This window comes from Pungitius pungitius, chromosome 6 (genome assembly GCF_949316345.1).
Source record: "Pungitius pungitius chromosome 6, fPunPun2.1, whole genome shotgun sequence".
In the NCBI taxonomy this organism is placed as follows: Eukaryota; Metazoa; Chordata; class Actinopteri; order Perciformes; family Gasterosteidae; genus Pungitius; species Pungitius pungitius.
The window spans coordinates 1,611,342-1,633,916 of NC_084905.1; the positions used below are offsets into that span (position 1 = coordinate 1,611,342).

A 22,575-nucleotide genomic window follows, 5' to 3' on the forward strand; every position below is an offset into this window, starting at 1 on the left:
GGAAGCTTGAGGCAGCGCTGCTACCTCTCGCCTCCCGTGTTCAGGCTCTCGGACCAGCTTTGAACTCTGCGCATGATCCACTCTATCAAGCCCATGGCCGAGACCGTTCTTAAAGCCCGTAACTTTCAGTTTAGGAAAGATGTTTCAGGCTCCCGTTTCAAACCCCCATCTAAATTCATGTACTGGACGGCCCGAATCTTTTGCATGAACCGATTATTTCTTCCATGTTTGCTCCAACTTTCTTTTGTTCTCAGTAGCTGTCTACTGCTCTTTCTATTCGAATTCACGCTTCAGTAGCTCAAACGTGTCACTCACTCAACGCGGGATGTGCATATTTTTTCATCTCGTAGACGTACAGCACTTCTGTAATATTCTCAAGGTTGCTCTGAATGTCACCCTCCTGCACATTTTGGCTCTGTTATGCAACCCGAATCTGGCCTGGGGCACCATGCAATCTGATGAAAAATGCAGAATGAGGGCTAGGATCTGCAAGTGGTGAAGCTTCATCACATGATGAAACACCTGAGATGGTCGAGGGTTCACCAAACAAAGGCAGCCTGCGGATGTGAGCGGTGGGTCAGGCCTGCTGGGAGCACTGGTGCCGCTTCTCATCCTGGCCTCACTCCATCAAATGACCTTCTGGCCCTGGTGTTCTCTTCTGTCCTTGATTTTACTGCTCTCCCTTACCCACTCTGTGATCTCCATGCTTTTCTATTCTTCAATATTTTATTAGATTAGGGGGAAATAATCAAAATGTAATTGAGTTCTTTTTATTCTGTTTCATCCCATTTTACTGTAACGTTGCCTTTGATTACCAGAGTTATTAACTTTAACTTGAGGATCTTTTTTGCAAGATGACACGAGCAACACCTGGCAGAAGAAAGAGAATATAATTGCAGAGGTGGACATTATGCAGCGAGGAAGCAATCAACGGCTTATAAAGCAGGAGTCGTGCGGCTGGAATAAATGAGAATACATGTTTTACTTTCTGAGACAGTTTTCTTAATGCTCTGTTGGGTTTGATGCCATTCTGGTGCTTGTGAGCGGTCCAGAAAGGCCTCACAGTGCCATCCAAAGCAACACGGATCAGAAAACAGAAAGTAAACGGGACAATTACAAAAGAAATTCTGATCTTCCACCTTTTTGAACAGCTGGTCGTCCCTCTATTGGTCCAGACTGAAATCTTTTGCCAAATATCATGGATGGACTTAAGTAAAAACATTCGTGGTCCTCATGGGATGAATACTAAACACGTATTCCCTGGTTTTTTCGAGTGCTACCTTGAGTGAATGATTTTGTGTGACCTTCCCAGTGTATTTAAGCCATGTGTGTCATTTATCCCTTCCCCCCGGTCGTTGAATATCATCACGTTAAATGTCTTTGCGAGTACGCTGAATGCCTTTTGTCTGCCCCAGTCCTGATCCCCGTTTTTCCCCCATGCATTTTGGCTTTTGATGTTGAAGTATTTTTCTGGCTGAAATCTGCATTCGAGCACTGTTTCCTCCTCCCTGTTGTGACAGCTGCCTTGCCAAAGAAAGTTAATCCAAACACGTCCAGCTTTATTTTTTGGGTTGATTTGGATCTTTATCTATCAGAAAGAACTGCTGACTAGTATTTACATTTGTATTTACATTTGCATGTACAATGTAAGACCCAGGAATTTATATTATTCTTTTACAGTCAGATAGCCCCCATTTTGTAGTTCAATAACATAGTTTTAATGCTATATTTACTATACTTATTATCAACATTGTGTTTTGCAATTTGCTGTGTAGCCCATTCTAATCTGCACATCGTTTTCTCAGGCTTAATTAGAAAGTAATTGTTGATGCTTCAGGCCCTTCTACCTCAAATTGTTATCGGCCCGCCGCGTTTGAAGTCCCAAATCAATATCTGTTCCCCGTTTGATTCTCTTCCTGGGCTTTATAGATTGTCAGTCGGACCCCCCCCCCCCCCCCCACACACACACACACACACACACACACATGTACACGGAGACAAACGACCGCTTTCTGTCTCTGATTCAATTGTTGATGCCCATCTGATGTCCCTGCAGCGCCGCCATGCTGGACGTCTGCTTTTGGAACCAGGCATCAGTCAAACTATTCAATGATATTTCAATTAAGGCTTTAACTGTGTGTTTGAGCATGTGATTGGTAACTCGTTGGGTGTGTGTGTGTGTGTGTGTTGCTTTGTATATGCATCACTAAAGACTACTTCTTCATAAGGCCATTGTCCCCCGATGCCCCCCCTGCTCTCCTCACCTGTTTTTTTCTCTTTCCGACTCACACACTTACTCACAAACAGAGATTTGTCCTTCACGTTGGTACGCTGGTTATTAAATGTAAGAGGAATGTCAAGAGACATGCACCTGAGAATGAGCCAGTCCTTTCAGGGCCTTGGCATATCGCAGCTACCTCGATGGCGTCCCGACATGACAAGGACATGTCAAACCCAAAGCTCTCATGAGTTTATTGCTCTCTCCCTTGCATTAGATTTAGTGATATATTAGCAGAGCTCTCACTGACGGGGAACAGAGTTACAGTGTATTTACATTCAGCAACACCCCCCCCCCCCCCCCAGATTGCATTAAATGTTTGGTAAAAGATGGTTTGATTCCTCTTGCTTGCTATCTTTCTATTACAGTATCTACCACTGATTTTTTTCAGTTATCGCCTCTTACTTTTTCTTACTGCCGGCTTCTTTACTCATTCTGCTTCCCTACTGGTCTGTAAGTGTTCGCCACATCTCCGGCTGAATCTCTGTCCCGCACGCGATTTCTCTCAACGCCACCGCCACCACTGCCCCGGAGGCAAAGTCGTCCGAGGTCGCGACGCCGTCCGAGGTTTTCACCAATCAGGTTTTCTCACTCTGTCTGGGATTTTCCAAATCGTGCCACTAATTGGGTTCTCCTGCCATTAACTCAATAACAACCTTCATAATAGAGTTTAATGTCCCCTAATGGGATAATTTGAAGGCCGGCGGCCAATTAGGTCCGAGCTGTTTAAAAATAGCCTAAACTGATTGATGGGCATTACTGCGTCAATCAGGAACATAGTTAAACTCATTTCTGCTGTTTGCCTCTCTCCCCCCCCCCCCAAACATATTATACCATTGTGGTTCATGGATCAGCCTGTATCATTTGTGAAACCGCTGTGCATTAACATTAATGATAACTCCGGGGGAGCAAAATGAAACCCATTTAACATTGACTGACAAATCATCATCCACCTCCTCAAGCATCTAGTTTTATTAGTCTTGATTGTACACAGGATGTGTGGAGAGGAAACTTGTGTGTGCTTTCGTCAGCTCATTAAGATATTCATATCCGCCAACAGTATCCGCTGCGAGAGCGTGTCTGCTGCGACGTGCACGGCCGCCTCACATCGGGAATCCTAATACACTGAAAAACGTGAGGCCCTACAGGCGATAGAAGAATAGAAGGATACGAGGACGACGGGGCCCTCGCAGCAGCTATCGAGCTGGGATCTTTGACAGAGTTTAACAGATTCCAACGACATGCCAAGATCCTGCACCGGAGTTTGAGTCTGCACGAGGCTTGATAAAGCAGTGTGTGGATGAATATAAAGTGAGCGGGAGAGGTCTGATGTTGGTACCCATCCCAGTCGTAGGCCCCCAGGTTAGCGTGCTATCTAAAGGGGGGGGGGGTTTGTTTGAAGCAAGCTTGTCTGTCTGCACACAGCTGCAGTTGTGTGATAAAGAGGAGAGAGGTTTGATAGGTAAAGCCTCCCGTCGTTCTACCCCTGTCACTGTCTCCCTCTGATTCAACTTAAATACCAGTATAAAGCATGAGGATACGTTCTTGTGTCTTTTCTGCCTTGTAGCGCTTATAAATCCGCCATCTGGGTCGTTAAATATTTGATTCATTACTATGTGGAACGTACAACTAGTCAGAAGATGTCTCTTTTTGTGCGTCTGTCTCTCTCTTTCTGTGCCATCAACAACAACTCTTCAATGCTTTGATGTTCTATGAGTATTTTCCTCCTTTAACTTACATCAAGGCAAAACATATGTCTAAAAAATGCTTCAAATATTTCGCTCTCGTGTCATCTATGTCTTTCAAACTTCATTTTAATTTTTCTGTTGTAAAAAGACTAACGATTGAAGGGGGTACTTTTAATCCTTCCTACCTGTATGTAATAAAATAAACAGGGTGTCTCTAAAAAACTGTTGTGGGGGAAAGGTTGCCCTGATAATTTACAGGTCAGGCAGTGCTTTCTAATACCGTGTTAGGAAAGTACTGCAACGTCTACATCTATTGTATAGAATTTAACTTTTTCTGTGTGTTCCAAAAGTTATGTGGTCCCAAAAGTCAATCAAAAAGAGCCTTCAAATGAAAAATGCTGATGAGAAGCTGTTGCTTTTAAACCTTTCTCAACTTTTCAGGTGGCGCTATTTTTTTCTGAATATTTTTAGGTGAAGCATTTTGAAAAAGACTTTTGGGTGATAAAGAGGAGATGAATGAGGAAGAGCAACGATGTCTGGTGCTCCTCAGAAATCCATCATCACATTGGCATTTACAAATAACAGAATGAATATGATGCAGAATGTGATATCTGTTGCTCCTCTGTGGTTATCTTCCACTCTTTCTAGTAGTGACATCGTTTTATAAACAGTTAGTAGTTTTATCAGGAGCTCAGGACTGCTCATATCTTTATTACCTTCCAGGGAAACCACACTAGTAAGCTCTGACCCCTCAGAGCTTACTAGTGTAAGCTAGCGGCCCCTCGCCCGCAGTTTGAGAAACCCTCTGGTCTCGTCGTACTGGGGCGACCCCTGCTCCCCCGGCTCTCTGCCTCCGACTCCGCCTCCGCCTCTCTCTCTCTCTCCGCACCCCCCCTCCACCCTCACCCCTTCCAGCCCGTGCTCCCTCCCACTCCCCGAAACCGGACGACGTTACGTCCCGGACGCGAACCCACCACGTCGAGCGGACTCCCTAGTTTTTTCCCGGAAGACATAAAACAAAGAGTAAAAGCAGCTCCACTCGGGAAGTAGTCCACGGCGGAGGGACGGAGGATAAGTTGGGTTTTTCTTCTTCTTTGCCCCCCCCCCGCCCCAGTTTACGGCCCCGCGGCGGGGCAGGACAGCAAGGGCAGACCGGGGAGAAGGAGGAGGAGGAGGAGGAGGAAGAAGAGGAGGAGGAGGAGGGGGAAGGAGACCGTAGGATGTGGATCTGGTACCTTCTGCTCGGTTCGGGGTCAGGCTCGCGAACAGTTGGTAAGTTTTTTGTTTTAAAGCACACGGAAACTGTTGTGACGGCGCTTCGCCGTGCGGGTGGGTTAGAGGGAGGAGGAGGAGGAGGAGAAAGAGGAGGAGGAAGAGGAGGGGGGGGGGCGCCTGAAGCCGCACTGTGACAACACTGTAACTTCTACACTGAAGTAAAGAAGTTACTTTGTTTTCGCTCAACGGTGGATCCGGTTGTGTTGTTGTTGTTGTTATTTTTCGCACGTCGAATGGATGCGGGTCCCCTTCGCGTCCGAGTGGGAATATCCGCATCCCATTAACTGCGTGTTCTGCCGGGATGGGGCTGGGGGGGTAACTAGTCTCCTCCGGCTGGGTTACGACCGGGAGGCTGTTGGCCGAACCGTGTGGACCAAGTCAATCGATCCCGCGTCCCCGCCATGGCAGCGGGGGCCCCTGGTGGCGGAGGAGGACACTTGTGCACGAGAGGACAGACAGTTGGCATTTGACCCCTTTTTCCAACTGGGGCAACTGTTGGTTTTGGGGCCTGGGTGTCTCAATCGGGGACGCATCTAGGCCCCCGCAGTGCGATGACACACGAATGGGCCAGAGGAATGCGAGACACGTGCGTGAGAGTCAATCATCCAGAGGTGATGTGCGATGAGGTGATATGACCCGTGTTCCTCTTTACCCCTTTTTGAAATAATATTTTCTCTTAGGGGCTTTTCTTGTGGCAAACAGGTATTGAATGTGTGTCAAACGTGCATAGTAAAAAGCACTAATGCTCCAGGTACCATGCAGGTCTTATCTGGGAGACGTGTTGACAGGGCCCCCGCAGTAAGAAATGCAAACAATGATGGTGGGTGATTTCTATTTTGCTACCTTGAGTTTAGGGTTCAGATTATGTTGACCCTGGCTCACTGTCACATGGTCATGGCGTACTAGGACGCTTGGACGGAATCATTGTAGGTTATTAGTAACACCTGTTGCTGGTTCATGGCAAACACCTGAATATACTTTTGTGAGTGCAAGTTAAGTGTAAATATAATTTTATTAGGTGTGGAACAGAGATTTAGTGTTGCATGCTTGATGTCAGACATTTATATATGGTTTAATTAATGTAAAATCAATGCATTTGTGTGTGTATGTGTGTAAATATATCTGGGGACACACACACAATTACGTGTGTGTGCGCGTTGCACATGTATCCTGTGGAACCTGTGAATCACAACACAGTAAACATCGATTTGCATGCTGTAAGTCATGAACTTGCAATTAACACAGTACCCAAATGTACTGCTCTTCACAATTCGTAAATTTAAATCCACCTAATGGACTTTGTGAGCCTTGCAAAGCAGCGGATTCAGTCCACCAAGGACTACGCTTAATGAGCCACACAGTACACGGGATGCTGCATCAGCCGGTTCAAGCCCTTTTCCAAACTAAAGACGTTCTCAGTGTGTACTTCACTTTATAAAATAGACAGAATCATCTGGGTTTGATGCACAGCCTGAGAAAGTTCCCCATTCTTTATCTTATTAAGTGTCACTCCTACTGTTCCTTCTTGTGCTTTTGGTTGATAAAGTAGTTGTTCTCTTTTTGAGAGGATACCTACATACGTTGTTTTGCGTGCTGCATTCTTCCCCTTAAAGCTGCAAGAGATAAATCGGCGATTATGTTTAGTTTAAAATGTTGCCACCCAACTCTATTAATGATGGATTGTGGCGATGCTGTAACGAACGAGGACAGTTTCTGGCATAGGGCCGTGCAGCCTGAAATGACTGTTGGGATGTTCAGCTGGTCTGCCGGGCCACGCCCCATGCAGACATAGAGATGCATCGAGGTACAATGCGGAACAGATGAATTATCTTTAGTTATTTATTTCCTAAGGATGAGTATTGCCTGCTAAAGATCAGCGAGGTGATTTGTGTGCGAGTGCATTGCTCTCACCCAGAGGGTTTCCTCTGTCAAATATCCCTTAATGTAACACGTCTGTGTGTGTGTGTGACACCGGCTATACTTACAGAATTAGACAACTTAAAAGGATATGTAATTACTACCTACTCGCTGCAATCACACATCATATAAGTGATGATATCATATATCACACAAGTTCAAAATGCACCTCCTCGACCGATAAAACACATACAGTAAGTGCATTTCAGCTTCAAAATGACCTGTGCATTTAGATTCACGTTCTCTTGGTAGTGCTCTTCGTATTTTCTACCGTCCATCTCACAGAGCTCCCGAAAGCCGACGTCGTGCTTCTGTGAGGAATTTGGGAAGAAAAGCACAACGCTTCCCGGGTTACTGTGGCGAAACAGCTCAGGGCTCAGTTCCCCCCCCCCCCCCGCTCGCCCACTTCCAGCCGTACAGTACAACTGTCAAAGCCTCTTTCCAAAGTTATTCTGTATGTCCGGAGCTTTGTATGTAAGGAGACCTTACACGCTCTCCTGACTCTAACAAGGCTCAGTCAGCTGACTCAGCCACTTAAGTATCTCCTCCATCAACATGAAGGTGCCTGCCTTGTGTTACCAGTCCACACACACACACACACACACACACACACACACACACACACACACCGGCCAGGTGGTCTGATTCATTTTTTTTCTTTTTTTTTCTTACATTCAGAACCGAACCGTTCGACTCTCCGGGTCATTTCTCCCCTTTGAACGGGGAGACAGAGTTGCATTGTGTGCTTTGGGTTTCCTCCCACAGAGGGGCCAGCTGGCCCAATAAACGCTCTGCGTCCACGCTCATCTTGGCACGAGGAGAGATGTTGGGTTGTTCCTGCCGTAGTGGCTCAGAGAAGGCCCGGGACTGGGTTAGGGTCAGCGTAGCTCGGTAATAAACAAGAGAAGCGTGACTGGGGTCCGGTTCCAGGCTTTAAAGGGGTCGGTTCATCTTCTTCCCAGTAATATTGTGGTCATATCTCTTTGCATCGAATGCTCTTGACAAAAAAGGAAGAACAAAAACCTGCTATGGGCACTGATGCCGTCCCATCACTGAATATGGGCCGAATGAACAACCAACCCTGATCACTGTAAGCGAACCTGTGTGTTCATTATTTATCGATCAAATGGAACCACTGAAGCTGTACGTCACACTATGTTTTTTTTTCGCCCTACGTTCATGCTCTTTGAGCCTCTGTGATACATAAAGTCATGAAGCTAAATGTTTTCATGAACCCCCCGGGGGGTGTGTGGATCGAAGGGGACACGGAGAAACGGAGGGTCAAATTTACTGGAAAAAGTTTGGAGACAGCTCATTACACATTGATTTTGGATTGATCCGTACCAATTAGCCATGCAGCGATGCACAAGCTTTGTTAAGCCCTTTAAGCTCCTATTGATCCACCTCGTCCTTGGATGCTAAAGTCAATCTCCAGTCTCCGAAGAATCTGCTTTTTTATTGAAGAGAGCCGTTTTAAGAATTCCAGCAAATAGATTTTGGTGTTGTGTCCACTTGGGAACATTTGTGGCCCTATTGGTTTTTACCAAATATAGTGTCCGATCGGTACATCGAATGCCATCAATAGTTTTTTCCCCAATGGAAGCGACCACAAGGACACTTTGTGCTAGACATTGATTTGAACTGTCTGGAGTCTTGTAGCTAAAGGCGAGAAGTGCTGACGCGTCCGTTTTCAAGTGAGGCCCCGAAGACAGAACGCTTTTATTAAAGCATTTTTAAGATGGCTGCAGTCTCATGTGTTCACAACACAAGACCATGCGGTGCACGTCGTGAGAGGCACAGCGCCGGAGAGAGAAAGTGAGATTTACCTGTCCCTGCCAAGTTTTACAATGGACTGTAAGGGGGAATATTTGTAAGCTTGTTGATGTGAAGGAACTGTGACTGTAAGAGATTTGCAGTGAGGTAACCAATCACACCTGACATTGGCTCCACAGTTTATCGATATCAAGTCATTTTTATTGACGATGTTGTTTCAGACGCAAGCTCCTATCTGATCCTTCAACACCTATTATTAAGCTCGCAGTAAACCGCATGATCTATCTGACCACAACGAGTGGAGGTTTGTGGGATGTACCAGTAGTCACCATGTGACGTGCAACACCAACATCTATCTGTCTAACAATAACTAGGCACTTTAGAACCATTTCATCTGAACTGAGTAAGCATTTAAGATGTTCCAAACTCAGGAGCTGTAACAACCAAAGTTGAGAGTCGGTGATGTACCTGATTGTTACTCATTCTCCTCCTTCTCTTTCTATTGGCTTTTTAGTTTAAGGTTTGATGTTTTAATGTTTAAGGTCATTTAACCCCGTCATCTCGTTGTTCTGTTTGACAGCTGGAAGGAAGCCGTCCCGCCTCCCTTGCTGTAGATTGTAAATACTTTGATTCTGTACATGGCTGATGTTAAAACATTTGCAATTAAAGCTCTCGCAGAGTACGAGCGGTGAGCTGGTCGTCTCTCTTATGAACTCGCATGGACCAGCGTGGGGGGGGGGTATTTATTTTTCTACCAAGCACATTTGCTCATCTTGGGTTCCCCACTTTTACCTCCATCTAGTGTGTCCCTTAGCGCCATGTCCCCAGCGCTGCTCTGGCTGCTCTCAGACAGGGAAGAGACGCTGGCCGGCTGACAGCTGGCTCCCCCGCTGTCTCCCCCCCCCCCCCCCTCCCCCTCCCCCCGCGATTAGCCGTCATTTGCTGCACTCTGTATCACAGCCAGCGTGGACGGGCTATTTTGGATCGAAAGTCCCAGCATCCTGCCGTCAGAGCAAACAAATGCCACATTAAAGGTCAACAGACACACAAAGAGAATCACAGATAACACGAGGGGCCGACTCTCTGTCTCTGCCCGGGGGGGGAGGGGGGGGGGGGAAATACACGTGGTGTGAGTGTTTTTATATATTTGGTTCTTCAAATAGATTTGATTTGAGGTACGGAGAAGAAAACGGAGTCCATATGTTCCGCTGAGCTCCTTTTTTGTGATGCGAAGTCAGGTAACATAAATGATCTCTGGCAGATTGTAGAACACATCCGGACCCAGAAGTTGTCCCGTCTGGACCCGGGCCCAAAAGCTAGAAGAAGACACTTGTGATTCAAACGTGACAGCGCACTTTTGGACTGCGCATCTTTGGTCGTCTTAAAGCACAGTTTAAGCTTAAAGCTTAAAGTTTAAGCCACTATCACGTTAGGATCTTCTGGACCTTTGCTTCTAGAAATGTTCTCTAACTGGACTTCCATAGATTTTAGTTGAAATACCCCCTGTAGAAGAAGACAACTTTCTCCGACGGGAAGACGGCAAAACTAAGCAAAAAAAGGAGAAATGGTGGCGAAATAAAAGATTCAACTTATTTATTTGGGTGTTTCACACATGACTGTGGAGGCACTCAGTGTCCTGTGTGATGAATATGCAGATTGCATTAATATCCTTGGAGGTAAAAATAAGTTTTATGTTGCTACCGATGCATTTATGTGCAGGTTTAGTTTTGAGAGATCGTTTGTGCAACCATGTGCAATTTTGGTGATTTGCAGAATGCACTGAATTCTTTTGCCCTGTGTGTGTGTGTGTGTGTGTGTGTGTTATTAATGGGAATTTGACCAATTCTTTTCCAGGTGTAACTGGGAAGATTGCATAGCGCCCGTTGTTCCACAGAGATCTTTGCATGCCACAATGTGTCTTATTCCAGTTTCCCTATTCTCAGAGCACACCAACACGGCCGGGCATGAGGGTTGCAACACTAGCAGGCTGATAAACCCTCAGTTACACTGATAGCCGGCCCAATCCGCAGAGGAAACAGTAGAAAAAGGGGACTGATGTGAACCCGCACTTCTCTTTGCACCAGACCTTTAAGTGACGGTAAAATTGTCCTCTCCGGATATTGCGTGCTCGCTCACACCGGCGCAGGTTGTGTTTCGCTGGTGAAATTCCAATCTAGTGATGCCAAAGCTGTCACGCACTTGAAGCTTAAACGAACAAATACAATCAATCTCAATTTGGGTGACTAGAATAATGGCCTATTAAGCGCTATTAATTGCAGAGCTTCGAATCTAAAACCCCTCGATATTGATTTTTGAATTTTCCATTATTGCAGACCCGAAAAGCTGCTCATTTAATGGAGCCGAAACCAAATAATTAGTCTCCGTGTGAAATGGATGATAAAAGGTTCAAGGCATTCGGGGGTAATTTGAAGGCTGTTAAAAGGAGGAGAGGCCAAGCGATGCGGCGGCAGGAAGTGGAGCAGACATGACTCCACCTCTGTCATGTCACAAACCCCTTGAGCCCTCAGCCCCTCGCTTTGAGTGTGCACTCTGTTTGATTTCCCGATGCATTGTGCCTTGCTTCCCTAAGAGTGCGTATGTGCGCGCGTGTGTGTGTGTGCAGCGAATGCACAATATATGTAGGGTAATCCTCTCTTGGAAAGGACCCAGCGGAAGCTTATCTTCACGGTAACTAATCACCTGGTCTCGCCTGCTGTTTACAGAGGCAGCCTCGTCTGCCAAAATCACACGCAAAACCCATGTTAATTGCCTTAATTCTGCTTCCCTCGTCAACCATGACTCGGCAGAGGCTCCAGGCTGCAAAATCAATCCTTTTCACTCGTTCAATGAATACCCCGAAATGAAAGTGAGCTCCTGCTCCTCAGGAATGAGAAGCAGAAATGCATTTTTTTTTTTACCCTCTGATATTTTCGACAGGGGGGAGCAGAGGGGAGGAGAGGTCAGGGAGAGGCGAATGAAAGCGGAAGCGGGTTTGTTGTGGAGCGTAGAGGGGGTTGGGCAGGAAGTTCAGGCCTGGCTTGGGGTCATGATGGGGGCCAAAGGCATTAGTCCTGCCCGGGTCTACTGTGTCGCGGTGGGTAATTGAGTCCGTCGCTGTGCAGCCTTCTCTAATGAGAAGCTGCAGGCCTCAGATTTGACTAATTTCTTTTTATGCCCTGGACGATATGTGAGACCCGGCCTTCCTGTGCCTAATGACTCTGGATGCTTAATGAAGGGTTGGTGGGACTCCGAAGACTCTGATGGAGCTTTGTATTAATATACTTCAAAAGTGAATGCACTCTGGAGATTTTCCTAATGACATTCATAGGCTTTTGATGTCCTGACGGTGCCCTCTGCCGCAGATCAAAAGGTGTTTGTGGATATCGATGCAGGTCTGGAATAAATTAAGAGACCACTCCAAAATGGGTCTGAGATCTCCACATGCACGGCATCCTTCTGCTCGGACAATGTTCCCCAAATCAGGACAATGCTCCGTGCCACACGGGCAGGTCAGTGAAGGTGTGGATGAAGACCACCAGATCAGGACGCTGTCATCAGCCCGGTCCTTTTGGAAAACGTGTGGAATTTCTTGAAGAGGGCGATGGACGGTCACACGCCATCAAACGGAGTCAAGCGGCTCAAACCTTTGTTTCCATGGTGACATAATGTCACCCAACAGAAAAGTGACGGGATGAGAGCAGGTCGAGATTCACGGAAGATGTTTTAAAATGGAAATTATCTTGTTATCTTAATTATATTATTTCATTATTATTCATCTGAAACCACCGCTTATTTTTAGTAAATCCTTTAAATATTTGACATTTTAAATTTGGAATAAATGGACTTTCGATACCTGTGGAACCAGGAAACAACATCATCATTCTAACATCAAAACAAACTTGAGTTACGAGTAGTATAAGTATGATAGTATTGAGCAAACATATTATGTTCATTCATATGGGTGATCATTGGAGTGAATTAAACTACAGGTATTATGACCAAAATGCAAAAAGTTCATCCTTGAATACACATACAATGGCATGTCAATCATTCACAGTGCAACATCAAACAGGGGATCTGAAACCTCTGGTGCTGCTTAATCTCCCAAGTGACATTTTCCAAAACGGTATACGTGCATCCACTGGAAAAAATATTTTAAAAAAAGGTTGCTCAATAACGACGTGCTTCTGTCGGGGGCCCTGATGTGTACACGTTGTCTACACGCCGCCCCCCCCCTCTCCCCCCCCCCATTGAGATGAAAAGCAGTCAAGCTGGTAAACATCACATTCCTCTCCAGCGTGTCGGCCACGGGTCACGAGCTCATCTGTTCTGAAGAACCAGCACCGCCGCTGATTATGATGGATTATGATAGATTCCTCCTTGACTGACCTCTTCCAGCCAGCCATATATCCTTTACAGCACACACACACACACACACACAAATAGACAATCATTGTATATGGAAACAAGTATAAACATAACTGCAAGACAGTTGTTAAAATAAGATACATTCATCCAAGGAAAAAACATGCAGGATATTCAGTCACATATGGATGCACACACGCACACACACACACACACACACACACACACACACACACACACACACTGTAAGGCTGCATACACATACACGTTACCACATTAGTAACTGACCCTCTAGCAGGTTCGCTTAGATCAGCACCACTGAGAAGGAAACAGCTGGTGTTTGTGACCCGAAGGGCATATGAAACTTTTCAATGCAGTGTGAGGGTACGTTCTGGTTCTGGTTCTGGTTCTGGTTCTTACCAGCAGAGAGATCCAGGCCTCTGGTGTGTGTGTGTGTGTGTGTGTGAGAGAATTAAGAGTAGCAGCTGATCTTGCAGAAGGGAGGCAAAAATCTGATGAATCGGGCTCAACAGCAAAGTTGAATCCATTTCCAGTACCGGTGATACCGCCGCCACGTCGACATGGATTTAGATCAACGGAAAAAAACGGATGAAAATCTCCCCAGCATCCACTTTCTTTCCCACAGCGCCGAGAGAAGAGCGTATCACACTATCCCCGTTGCCCTTACTGTAATTACCATTTGGGAAAAGAAATTGGTGACCTCCGAGTACTCCGAGGACCTTTCTGTTCACGGCTCTGGTCACTGCCGCGTCCACGTCAGCCTTTCAAAGACTCAAATGGGGGTAAGAACGACCTTTAATACGTTAGCCGCGGTGAAAACTATTCACTCAGCCGGGTGCCTTTTTTAAACTAAAACCTCCATTTGACTCATTAGCATTTTGACTCATTACCATTCAGTTGACTGGATATTTTATCACACAGAGAAAAAAGAGAGAGGGGAGGCAGATAAGGAGCACGGGCAACGCCTGGCGCTCTTTTCTGTTGAAATTAACATCTGCCATTTTCCCCTTTACCCCTTCTCTGTAATGTAGTGTCTCCATCCCACATCCCTTTGTTTCATGCCCCCGCTCACCTTGTGCTCTCGCCTTCTGCTCCTCTAGCACGGTCCTTCCCTGCATAATCATGGCAGGTAAAGCTCATTCACACAGCTTTTCATCCCTTGCAGTGACTCCATGGCCTTGCTGCACAATTAGGAGCTCATTACTTACTTAAATACAGACTCGAGCAATCCGTGCCTTTTCTGTTGAGATCTCGCTGCTTCCATCACTTTATTTCTCTCTCTTTCTCCTAAGTTTACAACTTCAAGGGGGGTAATAGGTAATATACATATACACAGGGGGGGGGGGGGGGACCCTGCTATGATGGCTAAACGGGATGTACTAAGTACATGCTAAGAAGAATCAATAGTTCAGTTTCAATCCCTCCAGCATCGTTTTTTAATAAGTCATTTGCAGATGTCCTGTCCAGTTTTTGGGCTGAGTTCTCCCCCCCCCCTCCCCCCCATCTCCATCAGCTCCTCCTCGCGGTGAAGGTCATCCCAAGGTGAGGTTGATAGGCTGGGATGCTGTGGAAAATGCCGCTGTCATCTCTCAGGGGATTAGATGGACAATTGCTTCTCTGCAAGCCCGAGCCAAGAGGTTAAAACCAAACTGCAACCAAACAACTTTTCTCACGCTGTTATATACTAACTTATGTGGGACATGTGGTTTATTGTACTATAACACAACCACACTGGATTTTATGACCTCTATATTCAGCTCCCATTGCAATGTGCATAAATGTTCGGATCTCGCTTTAAATTCCGCCACAGACAGACTTATAAAAAGCTAAAATAAACCAGTGTGTGATTATTAAGGCCTTGTTTAGGCCGAGTTTGGCCAGTCACTGCTCCGAATACAATATCTATTCCATGAAGGAGAGGCTAATAATGAATACATAATATCAAGCAATCCTCATTGTGCTCATGTTGGCAAAAGTTGTTTGCAAAGTAAGCATTTTTTGTTTCCATTAACCTTTATGGATCCACACGTGAGAACACACAAATAGCTTCAGGGAATCAGTTGCGGGGAATAACTCAAACAGACCTCTGTAATTTGGTTATTTTATGAATAATGTACAACCAATTCTTTCTGCGGCAGCATTCAGAGGAGGATTTGCTGAATGATGTTCCCGACTGACCCTTTGTGTGAGTTCACAGGCAACAACCTTGACCTGAGATTGTTGTTTGCATGGATGCTTTGTTGGGCTTCATGGCAGTCCGTGCTCATTTCATGCAACGAGTTTCGAATCCATGACAAATTCGGCGTTTTAACATGACGCGAACATACAAATGCGGTTGATACGGACACACATAACACACACATTTTTGCTCAATAGCGGTAATACAAAATAGCAAAAATAAAATGTAACTCATTCAAACTAGTATATCCTCGCTCTATCTGTGTCTCTTTGTGCCTCTGTCTTGTTCTACTGTTCCAGCCCACAGATGTGCCATCAATAATGCAGGGATTTTTAAGAGGGGTTTTTTTTTCTGTGCCCCTCCCTTCTGGAGGCCTGCTGGAAGCTCCGTGGTCGCATCCTGATTGGAAATCGTTGCTTTTGTTCTGAAACCAAAAATAAACTCTCTGCTGACAGACATTTTTATTCTTCATTTATATTTTTATGGAGACTTTTGTCCTTTTCCGAACCTTGCAAGCGCTGGAAAGCCCTTAATGCTGGCGGGGGTCGCTAAAGCAAGCAGTAAACACGGCAACAGTATCCCACCCTGAAGTGCATCTTGTAGTTGAACATATTGGGATTACATCCATTCACACCACAGATGGTTTGAAAGGGCATCGCACACCTCACAAAGCCTCGTGCTGCGCTTCAAGCAAACTCTCTTCAGGCAGACCCGTGCGGTGCAGCCTGTGCTTGAATTTGAGTTGGATCTGTGTGTGTGTGTGTGTGTGTGTGTGGATTAATTATAATGGGGGTTTGAGGAAATAAAGGGTGTTTGTCTTCTGAGTAATGTTCCCTGGAATCAGTTATCCTTCAGCCTCTGTGATAATGCTGTTAGCTGGAGCAGGGTAGAAGACGTCCATTTATTCATGGGTGTTGACTGTAAACAGCGCTGTGTTTGATTGAGTGTACATCCGATGCAGAACAACAACATTAAATGGATAGTATTGGCATTTTGGCATTTTTTCATTATTTCGGAAAAGCACAAGATAAAGAAGGATGAAAATGTTCATAAAAGCAAGCGACTGCTTCCAAACCTGGATAAAGTTTACATGCTGTTATAGTTAAAATACCATCCAGGGGTGTGCATTAGTAAGCAACTCAGGGTAACTTACGTATCCTAATGTGAGGTTTGTTGATTGATAACCCACAAATGACATGAAAACCACCCACAATGTATTTGTGTTAAACAGTCACTCTGCGCACACAGGAATTGAAACAGGGTTTTATTATGTACTGATACGTTGTTGTTGTTGTAAAAACTAAACTGTTGTGTGTATCTATCCACAGCTATCTACTGTGTGTCATTCACGTTTCGTACAAAGAATACGTCGTGTTTTCACGCCTCCTTTTGATTACAACACAAACAACAAAATACAGTGAGACGCTGCAGAAGAGAAGAGGTTTTTCCGCATCGCTCGTCTTATGTCGCGTCTTCTTACCTCGAGGAGTTTACTCCGACTTCCTGCTTTTGGAGCCCGTGTCCTTATTTCATTACACAGCCGCAGCAAAGTCCCGGAGACAAAGAATCGCCTCGTTATCGCGCTGCATGGACGGAGACTAATCCTGCTTAAGCTGAGAGGACAAGCCTGTGGTCCATTGTTCGCTTCTCCCTAGATGCACCCCGAGGGGGGGCGGGGGGGTTGGCTTTACTGACCAGAGCTTTGGCCAATCCTGTTGAGAATGAACCACGCTCTCCTGGTGAGCTTGGTGCTTTTTAAATAATTAGTTTAACCGGGGGGGGGGGGGCGGTTGCGTTGCCCTTGGACTGTAATTCCTTTTCCCAGGATGGGGAAGTCAGCTCAAGTCTCATTTCTTTTCTTTTTACCGTCAAACTAGGACTTAGAGAAGGCAGCAGCAGCCTATCTACTTGGTTTGGCATCCCCCACCCCCCCCCCCCCTTAGTATTACACAATGGAATGCTCAATACTCTGCTGTAAAGGATTAAAAGTACACCAACTCCTTCCTGCTTATCAAAGATGTCAAATTCATTGCATATGCAAATATGGATGTGCATTGGACCGCCCTGTTTAACTTTGAATTCTAAGCGTGTGCTTAGTTGCATGAGCCCTGAGATTGTGTTTTCACATTTAATTCAGCCACCTGCGGTGATGGGTTTAGTACGAACGTACTCTTTTTAATAACTTCTCCTTCCTCAGGATATTGCCACATGTGTCCTAAAATGATCTTTTCATTAGTTAGGCAGACAGATGCGTGCGTGGTGCTCTTTTGTGGTATGAATGCTTAAGCATTCTGTGCGATGGGGAAACTGTAATATTGCTTCACCGCTGACTGATATAGGCAGTATCGTTTAGTTCATCCCCCCCTACTGCTGCTGTTTAACTTTCTTGCGCAGTATGCCTCCTGCGCTCTGTCTGTACGTCTCTTTGGTGATGTTTACACACGCGTGGTTTACCATTAGAAATACACAGACGAGGAGGATGCTACTGCTGAAATTAAAGCCAGAGAGAAACAGAGGAACATCATTGCACTTTTTCATATTTGATACATTTTATCAGTGCATTGGTAGATGGGATGGGCTAAAAAAAAAAAAATCAATCATCACAATATTGTTGGCCAAATACCTCTATCGATCATTCTTGCACAATATTGTCCCTCAATCACATTTTTGACAAGTAGTCATTGGTCATTTGGAAATAATGACAGTCTGGAAAATTCAGAAAATGTTCTAACTGTTCTACATATGAGGAGCCCAACCAGGTCTGTGGCCTACACAAGATTGGGGGCATTTCTGTAACCAAATCATATCAACCACCATATGAAAGCATCTTTTTCTTCAGCAGTCTGTGTGACTGACTTCTCTCCGCTTCCTTAATTACCACAAGTGATGATGACTCCATGAGACACCAAGATGTCGGCAACAGTTTTACATCCTCATCCCCTCACTTCTAGAATAATGCTGATTCAGATGTTCATCGCTCACAGCTGTCACTGCCAATAAATCTATCGTAGCAGAGCAGATGACTCCGTCTAGTATTTAACGAGGCAGCACTTTAGTATTATATTATGCACTAAAGTTAAAACTAAAAATCCAAGTGTAATGTAGAGTGGTGTAGATTGCTGTAAATATTCTCGCATGTTTAATTTTGACTCCGTGTTTTTTCATCGTTACCACCAAATGTGTGGAATCAAGGATTCGTTTTTTTAAACTCTTCTTGGATTTCTTGTGTTGGCCGTTGTTGTCGGCAAGGATAAATAGATATAACAGAAGGGGGAACTAAAACCTGTTTACACCAGCTTTAAGCTCATAATACATCATTACAATTTGCAATGACAAGATTGCAAGTATTTAAAATACAGTATTTTATTTCTCAATAATTTGCATTGTATGCATTTTGATAGAAAAACCCCCACCATAGTGACATGGTGGGTTTTCACATACTTTAATGATTTGTGATGATGGCAGAAATAGCCTGGAGCATCGCAGGCCGTAATCAGACCACAAAGGGATCTGTACCTCTCAATCACCAGTTAGAAGTAATATGAGCAGCGACCGGCCTTTAATATTCACAACCGTCTGCTGCTCAGGGAACAACTGATGCTCGGGCAGGAATTCTGACTCACGTCACCCCCCCCCCCTTGTCTATTTTTCTCTTGTGGGCAAAGTCTTATTTTTGGAGTGTGCTGCACATCAGACGCTGCAGTGAAAGAAAGATATGGCCCACATATTGAGTGAGCCGGTCTAAAATTACAGAGGCTTTACTGTGAATAGATCCAGATTATTTTAATACATGCAAACAATTGGAGAAAGCCATTGTGTTAGCCCCACATTTAAAAGCTGCACAGGATTAGGTACTTTTGGTTCATTAATGCATTTTCAAAGGAAATATTAGATTCAAAGTTTTTCTTGTTGAGTATTGTCCTAAATTTTTGAACAGATTATCCAGAATCCTGGTGTTTATTTGTTAAGCAAAACAACCCGTTTCTTCCTCAAAAAGAGCTTTTGATTAAGTTCCCCTCGTGCTCTTATTCTGCTCATTCAAATTAATTTTATATTTTTACTCCAGTTCTTTCTTTCAGCCCCCCCTTAGTTTGCACCTTGATGGGATTTGATTTTTTCTTTCTCTTAGCAGATCCCCACCTCGACCTGTTGTCCCCCACACGGCACTGGTATCCTTACTGGATTATGATCATCACTGATATAGTTTTCTGAAGGACTCAAACAAAGGACACAAAGTGCAACACTTTATCCCGCTGCACACCATCGTGTTTAATGATGTGTCTAATATTCATGTCTAATAGGGTGGTTTCATCACGTCACATCATATTAATATGGGTGTTCAAATGTTATTATCTAGGACTTGAGATCTGCTTAATGACTTGAGTTCATTTTTAAGCCTAATTACATCCATAATCTTCTATTGTATTGTACTTTTTCTTTTCATTGGGTAGTTATACTATATTCATGGGGTTTTGTTATTGACTGATAAGGTTGTGCTTTGCAAGTATTTATGGTTGTAATTCAACCTCCCTTTTGAAATGAGTCAAACTTTGTCTTTTTGACTGAGTTGCTCATTTAACATTTTAATGGCCTCAACTGTACAGTAACTACGTAGCAGCCAATTAAACTTATTTCGATGTGGCTTTAAGAGGTCGACAAAGTCGGAACAACAGAAGGCGCTAGAGGCTAACATGTAGCCGATGTTATTCTGTCGTTTCTTTCTTCTTTCATGCAAGGCTGCCCTTCTCTCCATCTCTGCCCATCGATGCCTCCTGGCTGGCTCTGTTGCTTTGTGCTGCTGTGTCGTTCTGTCCGGAGGATGCCTTTAATGGATGCAGACCAGGTCCTTTTTACACTTTGGCTTATTCATACTTGACGCATCAGTGTTACGTTTCCATCCTTTAACCTAAAAGTTGGTTCTCCTTATCCTCCAACACAAGCAGACATTTCTCTTCATGTTTTGCGTGGATATTACCCGGCTGAATGTAACTCGACTTTCTTTTTTTTTTTACACAATACTTTTGAGGACACAATGTGAAATCATTTCTATGACGGCCAAACTTTGTTCATCTTTCGGAGGATTTCATTTTTATTCTACTTTAGCTTACAAGATCAAATCAATTTTCTGCTGCTGTTTCAGTTCGAGGCTCGACCTTTGACCCAGGGCTAGTTCACGCAGGTTGGGGGGGGGGGTTCAGCCTGCTGAAGAAAACGGGTGAAAGCAGTCACAGCTAAGCCAATAGCCATCCCAGATATGGATTTGTATCACTGACCTTCCAAGCGTGGAGCACAGCGAACAGAACTTTCTTGGGGAGGTTATTACAGTTTTTTTTCAATTGCCAAGAAGCGTTGTTCAACACTCGAACCGCATTTTCAAAACTCTTCACACATTCAGCGACGCACAAGTGTGCACGGACGTAACTGTGAATAATATTTCATTGCTTTCAGAATAAATGCGTTCAGTCACCACATTTTTTTCCAAATCCACAAACACTTTTGTCATTTGTACTACACAAAGAGCAAAACGCTGTATTTGCAGGATATTTTTCATATGCTAACACACTGCTTTCAAAACTGATAAAAACCACATTAGAAAGACATGAATCAGAATGATGACAAATTTCAAACATTTCTGCAGTAATTATTTTGAAATATAGAAAATCTTGGGAGAAAATCAAAGAATAATCATTCCAAGCTAGTTGCAATTTCAGCTCTGTCCTGCTTTACTCTCAATACCATGTTTCAGTAAAAGGTGAAGCTTGGAACTGATTTTGTTTGAAAATATGGATCACAGAAGACAGGTCGTTGGGGGAAGATGATAAATGTTACCGTACAATACATAGTCTACATTTTGAAAGCTATTACAATACAGTAGTTATTGTATTTTACTGTAGGATCCAACGATTGCTTTAGAGAGTTCAAATGTGCAGGAAACCAAATGATTATTATTACATGAGTATGCTTTATTACATTCAGTAAATTAAAAGTTGTTTATTCTGTAATGAAATAATGTTCATGTGAATGCATGTTCCCAGTGATCGGTGGAACGAGCTTATTTTGAGACACGTATGAAGTGTTTTGTTGGTCCAAGTGAGTTTTGTAGGTTAGGTTACCTGTTTGCACACTGTGTGAAGAGTTTTGAAAGTGTGGTTTTAGTATTGAACGATGCTTGTTAGCAATTGAAACAAACTGTAATAGGGAGTCTGAAGGTACAAAATGATACCATTGTCCACCTCTCTTTCTTCCATACTTCCATGTATGTGTTCCGGTTCTCCAGCTTCTTTACCTCCCATTTTCTCCCTTCATTTACTTCTTTACTTCTCCTTTTCTCTTGTAGTTCCCCCCAAACACACTTTGCTTGTCTTTGTTTCCCTGTCTCGAGAATTCTAGGAGCAGCTATTTCCAGACATCCACTGAAGAATCATCTAATCAAAGACTTACATATTTACGTATTTAATAACAGGCTTTTTTATATAGAGTAATATAGATATTACTACCAAATTAGTTGTCCATTGTTAGATGGCATTATGACATTTGGGTTTTCATCTGGGTGGCTGAAGGCTGTTTGCATACTCGGAGAATCGATAAGGCTGTACTGATGCCTCCAGGCTGCCATTTCCACCATCATTATGCATGAAGTGCACCCAAGGAAATTGCGGAATATTATTTGGAAGCTTGCCATTTACACACCAATTTCATTTTTGCTGTTCAAATGGGACACAGATGGGACACAGGTCAAAGATATTGAATAATAATTTTAAAAATGTTCTAGTGCTTATACATATACATAATTTACATTTCACGCTTTTATTTTAAGGTAGTTTTATCAGAACAATTCTCGAAAGCAATTCCCCACGTTAACATGCAGTATATGAATAGTTTTCTCTTTTTCCTGAACAGGTACCAGAAGAAACATTTGTCTTTTATCAGGGAACTGCATAGTGCTTAATGCAGCACATGTCCAGTGGTAAGGCTCCCTGTTAGAGTGAGATAAAGTGGTCTTTAAAAAAAAAATTGGGATTTCCTTTGAATCTCAGTCAAAGAAAAAAAATGACCCAATGACAAAATTAACTTTTAAC

At 44.1% G+C, this 22,575-nt stretch overlaps 1 protein-coding gene across 2 annotated transcripts in view; it reads left to right on the forward strand.

Annotated features, from left to right (window-relative positions):
* Positions 1-4,902: 4,902 nt before the first annotated feature.
* The window catches only part of ldlrad3 (low density lipoprotein receptor class A domain containing 3), a 63,067-nt gene continuing 45,394 nt past the window's right edge, over positions 4,903-22,575 (forward strand). For both annotated transcript variants that reach the window (XM_037451417.2, XM_037451416.2), the window contains exon 1: positions 4,903-5,238. In XM_037451417.2, coding sequence (XP_037307314.2) covers positions 5,187-5,238 — 52 coding nt within the window. In that variant the 5' untranslated portion in view covers positions 4,903-5,186. The remainder of the gene's footprint in view (positions 5,239-22,575) is intronic.